At 43.9% G+C, this 5,542-nt stretch overlaps 1 protein-coding gene across 1 annotated transcript; it reads left to right on the forward strand.

Moving 5' to 3' along the window:
* Nucleotides 1–1,212: 1,212 nt before the first annotated feature.
* On the forward strand, nucleotides 1,213–5,076 carry LOC132882503 (gap junction Cx32.2 protein-like). The gene is made up of 2 exons (XM_060915618.1): nucleotides 1,213–1,415; nucleotides 4,641–5,076. The coding sequence occupies exons 1-2, from the start codon at nucleotides 1,213–1,215 to the stop codon at nucleotides 5,074–5,076; spliced, it is 639 nt and encodes a 212-aa protein (XP_060771601.1).
* The last annotated feature ends 466 nt before the right edge of the window (nucleotides 5,077–5,542 follow it).

A 5,542-nucleotide genomic window follows, 5' to 3' on the forward strand; every position in this document is an offset into this window, starting at 1 on the left:
TATGCTAACAATATTGCATGCTATCAAACCAAATGAACGAAACCGGCTAGAAGGGAATAGAATACGTTTTTATTCCATCAAAAAAGTGTCCTGTATGTATAATAATCATTGATATTCACTTTGCCTCTGGTGAATATTTATTAAATATGGTGGGTGGGGTAACCAAATGTCTCCACAAGGATAGGATTACCCCTCCCCCCCCAAAAAAAAAAAATATTTTTCTTCTTTTTTTTCTTTTTAAAAGGAGCCAAAATGTTGTTCTTTTGGATGCTGAGATTAAGGTTGCGAGTAGATTTAGGTACTGCATGGCATTAACTGGTTACGTTAATAATAATATAAAATGGAAGGTCCTCGTAAGGGTAGTGGGAGAAACGTGTATGTATACTTGCTACATAATGAGGCCCAAAATACATTTTTGGGAAGTGAAGACATTTTGGCTGGTCCTCACTTCTTCAAAGGGCTGTTTGAGGGTTAAGCCTTGGTTTTTAGGGTTCAGGTTAGAATTAGATTTAGGTTAGAATTAGGGTAAGGGTTATGGTTAGATATTTAGTTCTGATGGTTAAGGTTAGGGTAAGGAGCTATGGAATGTATTATGTCAATGAGGGTCCTCATAAAGTGAGAAGTACAAGTGTGTGTGTGTGTGTGTGTGTGTGTGTGTGTGTGTGTGTGTGTGTGTGTGTGTGTGAGAGGAATTATTCTTTTAGGCGTGATCCTTGTGGGTGAACACTTACTGTGGCGACACTGATAAAAAGGAAATTCAGAAAGGATTTCAGATGATCTGCAAACTTGAGATTTGAATTTGGTGTGTTATCGTCAAAATTTTGGAGACTTCAGGTAAGAGCAAAGAGTTTTGGAATTTCTGTAACAGTGACAGCTGAACTAAGTCCACTCTCAAATATACTGGTCTTAAATATATTGTATTTAGTACATAATTTTGATTTTATGGATCACTTGTGTATCTTGACACATTAGATATTGTTTTGACATTATTTTGGGAATATAAATACATCAAATATACCTACATTGAAGTACAAGACTGACAATGTACATATCCATATAGCTTGCTCATTATGTATCTACTGTAAATCTACTATATCTACAAGTGCTTTACAAATAAAATGGATTTGAATTTAACAGAATTGTTGATACATTTTTCTCATTTCCCTTTTTAATTGCTTAACTCTTCCTTCTGTTTCTAGCAGAACATAAACCATGGGAGACTGGGGTTTTCTCTCCAAGTTACTTGACAAAGTGCAGTTGCGCTCCACAAACATCGGGAAGGTGTGGCTGACGGTGCTTTTAATCTTCCGCATCATGGTGCTTGGTGCAGGAGTCGATAAAGTCTGGGGTGACGAGCAGTCCAGCATGGTGTGCAACATTATCACACCTGGCTGCAAGAACGTGTGCTATGATCACAATTTCCCGACGGGCCCGGCGCGATGGGCGGGCCTTTGGGGGCCGGGCCCGCCCATTTAGTCACGTGGGCCCGCCCTAGTGTGGGAAATTGTGAGAGTGATGCAGTGCGCGTAGCAGTTGCTATTGCAGGAGCTGCACTGAACTGTGTGAATGTGTGATTTGCCATGAGGCTACAAGCATGTGTCTCTCTGAGGGAGCAACCCCTCCCTCCTGTGTGTGTGTGTGTGTGTGTGTGTGTGAGAGCGAGCAGCCCCTCCCTCCTGTGTGTGTGTGAGTGAGAGCGAGCAGCCCCTCCCCCACCCGCACGCTGAGCGCAGAGACACAGAGAGGCACACAGAAAGTGAAGGATTTTCTCAGAGTGCACCCTCCAAACAATGGGGATTTACACCAAAACGGAAGGAGATATTCACAAAATTCACGAAATTCTCAAAATAACATGACAAAAGTGTAAACTAAACAAGATGGACATACGATGATTCTTCAACAGACAATTCGAGGAGGACGTGGAAGAAACCCAAGCATCTTCAAGCGTCAATCATCAATCTTCAGGAGCAGCGCCTACGATCCAGACTGTAGCTAACCAAGGAGGGTCTGACTCTGCACTGATGGCCGCTGAACCGAGCTCAGAGGATCTTGGCATTGATAAACCAGCTCAAGTGATGCTGAAAATCTTTCCGAAACGTGTTTTCTCAGGAAAAAACAGATCGTTCAGCAGCGACTGGTACGCAAACAGAGACTCGCTGGAATACTCAGTGAAAAGAGACACCGCGTTTTGTTTCCCCTGCCGCAAATACCGCCCTCTCTCCTCGTCTACAGACTCGACCTTCACGCTGAGTGGGTTCCGTGATTGGAAACACGCAGTGGAAAAGGGAAAGGGACTAAATAAACACTCAACATCAAAAGAACACCTGACATGCGAGGCTATGTGGAGGGACCGGGCTTACCCGACCTCTCGCACGATGTGCTCTGTCTACTATGGTGACGGAGTACATCGTGCGAGAGGTCGGGGAATCCTTTTACACCATAAAGGTCGATGGCACGCGAGACCCTACGGGGAAAGAGAACATTTCGATCGTTCTACATTACATTAATGTTTTTTTGGAGCCAACTGAACGTCTTTTAACCATCGCTACAGTGGACGAGGGGGATACTGCGACACTGACTGACACCATCATCGGCGAATTGACCAAAGCAGGATTAAGCCCACAAAAAATCATCAGTAGGTCTATGACAGCGCCTCCCTGATGTCCAGCAAACATGGTGGTGTCCAAAAGCTTCTTCAGCGAAAATTGTGCCGCGACATACCTTATGCGCACTGTTTTAATCACCAATTACATCTGGTGATCACCCATGCCCTGGCGGGAGAGCAGCTTCTTGTGAATTTTTTTAATGCATGCAATATGCTTTACAAATTCTGCCAAAAACCAACTGCGGCCATCCTGTACAAGGGCGAACAATTGAAGCGTCTCCTGGAACAATGCTGGACAGGTCACTTAAACACCGTCTCTGCCATTCTAAAATCATTCGATGACCTTATCACCCTGCTCCAAGACATCGACGGCATGAGAACCTGTGGTGCTGAAGTACGCGTTGAAGCAGCAGGTTTACTTCGCACGATATCTGAGCCCAGCTTCCGATTCATCGCAGAGATGGTGCACAGAATACTCTCATACCTGGATCCCCCCAATACCATGCTACAGGCAGAGGACATGGATCTTTTGACTGGCGCACAACTCATCAATTCAGTGTGTGCATGCATTGAGAACTTGTGGTCTGAGACGGAATTCATGGCCCTCTTGGAGCGCTGCCAGGGCACAGAGCCTGTAGCGAAAAGGAGACGCATGCTAAACCCAGCGTTTGACATGTATGTCGTGGAGGGCAGAATTACACAAGACGACCCAAATAGCGAGGGCCAACTACGAAGATTATTCTTCAGCTGCATCGATGCTGTCTGTGGGGAAATCAGAAAGCGTTTTGGGGAGTGCAACTGCACTCTGATGAATGCACTGAAAGCCTTGGACCCAAATGACCCCACCTTTCTCGACGTCTCCAAAATACGGCCCTTGCTTGAACTCAGCAACACAACCGCCGTGGATACAGAGTACACTGTCGCTAAACAATTCTTGCATGGGAGGATGAAAGACACAGCTCCACCTGATGGGGGTGAATGGACAACAAGAAAAGTTTTAAAGCATCTCCACCAAGCCCTTGAGGCTATGCCAGGCGTAATGACAGCTCTGAAACACGCTCTGACTTTTGGCGCAAGCACTGCTCTCTGCGAGAACTCCTTTTCCACTCTGAAGAACGTTTTCACCGACCACAGACAAAGCATGCTGCACACACGCAAGGCCAATTTGATCAAATTGGCATTTGAGAAGGACTTAACAAAAAAGTTCAGGGAGGAGTGGAGTGACGCTGTCTTGCGAAGATTCCACGCAGCTGCACATCGTCGCCTACCGCTTTAGTGAGGGTGAGCTTGAATAATCACTACATAATAGTTATACTTGAGTTGTTGATTATAGTAAGCCTACTGTATGGGCTACAAAATAGTTATACATGACACACTGTTTTCTTAACGTTTCGGCCTGCGCCCATCTCGTCAGCCCTGCACTGTCATGCACTTGGCGTTTGATTTGCAAACTAAGCACTGGAGGTAAGAAACTGGTTTTGACGTTTCAGTTAACCTACAAAACACATCTGTATTAAAGATTAATGTTGTCATGCTTCACAAAATTAGATTTGAGACATAAAACTTTTAATGCGCATGGTTTCACTTAGAAGGGATTCAGTGACTGCAGTTAGGCTTTGTGCAGGGAGGATGAGTGTGGCACGGGGGTATGAGTGATGTAATCTTCTGTTGCACACTCTTAATTGTAAATATCAATCTTAATTTGCTGTCAACATTAATCACAATCATCCGTTTGCGCATTCAGTGTTGGGTATTCGGAACGAGTTTACAACATGACTCGTGCGCAAACGGAATACTGCCAATATTCCATATGAAACGGAATATTCCCTGCGAATGCGCTCAGTGACGGACAATATATAGCAGCGGAACAGGGTGTCTGAAGAGCTCAAAATACACCATTTTAGAGTGTTTTTTTTCAAAAATTTCTTCTGGGGGAGCATGCCCCCTGATCCCCCTAGTAAAATTGGGTTCGCCGATGCATGCCCACCCCCAGCCAGTGCAATGCCCGGCTACTAGACCGCTTCTGCCGCCAGGTCTGTTTCCCAATCTCTCACAGTCGCTTCTGGGTTCTCCAGATCATCTTTGTGAGCCTACCAACACTGGTGTACCTGGGCTATGTCCTGCACATGATCCACAAAGAGGACAAGCTGAAGCTGATGTATGCTGAGAAGCGAGGAACCAAACTCCCTAAATACACAGATGCCACAGGAAAGCTTCAGTACAAAGGGAAGCTCCTGCGCATCTACATGACTTGCATATTAATGACCATTTTGTTTGAAGCAGGCTTCATCGGTGGTCAGTACTACTTGTACAGCTTTGTGATGAAACCTAGGCTTATGTGCGAAGAGGACCCATGTCCTCTTCCCATCGAGTGCTTCATGTCACGTCCAACCGAGAAGACCATCTTCAGCATATTCATTGATACTGAATATAGCAGAGATTTATCTGATCTGTCAGGCTTCCAGGCGTAAACAGCGTCTTTTCTATCGTTTAAAAGTCTAAGACCCTTCTCCTTATTCTTTGTAATGATAGGAATTCTGATTCTTTTCAGTGAGTCGAATCATTTGTGTCAAACAATACGAATCGATTATTTTAACTCCTAAACAGCTTATTTTCTAAAGTGGACAAAGTTGAGTTGCATGTTTACAAAATATATTTAAATAGTGATACTGATACACTGTAACAAATTTCTGTAATTTCTACAGTAAAAACTTACAGTAGTTTCTTGTTCTAATATTTTACAAGGTGTAACTGTATATTGCAATGCATTATGGGTCAAAAATAATTACAGTAACCTAAAGCATTTTTTCACAGTATCACATTGTAAAATTACAGGATGGTTGTGTTTTCACTTGGTTCTGACTGTAAACGGTACATGTACATGTCTAATTACAGTTAAACACTGTTATTAGAAGGCGGTTTGAAAGAGGACATGAC

The sequence above is a fragment of the Neoarius graeffei genome, chromosome 3, assembly GCF_027579695.1.
Source record: "Neoarius graeffei isolate fNeoGra1 chromosome 3, fNeoGra1.pri, whole genome shotgun sequence".
Lineage (NCBI taxonomy): Eukaryota > Metazoa > Chordata > Actinopteri > Siluriformes > Ariidae > Neoarius > Neoarius graeffei.

Bases quoted from the DNA above. Each gene is read 5' to 3' on its own strand.
- LOC132882503 (XM_060915618.1), top strand. From the start codon at position 1,213: ATGGGAGACTGGGGTTTTCTCTCCAAGTTACTTGACAAAGTGCAGTTG. The intron at 1,416-4,640 runs CAATTTCCCGAC...CTGCCGCCAGGT, and splicing joins AAGAACGTGTGCTATGATCA to CTGTTTCCCAATCTCTCACA.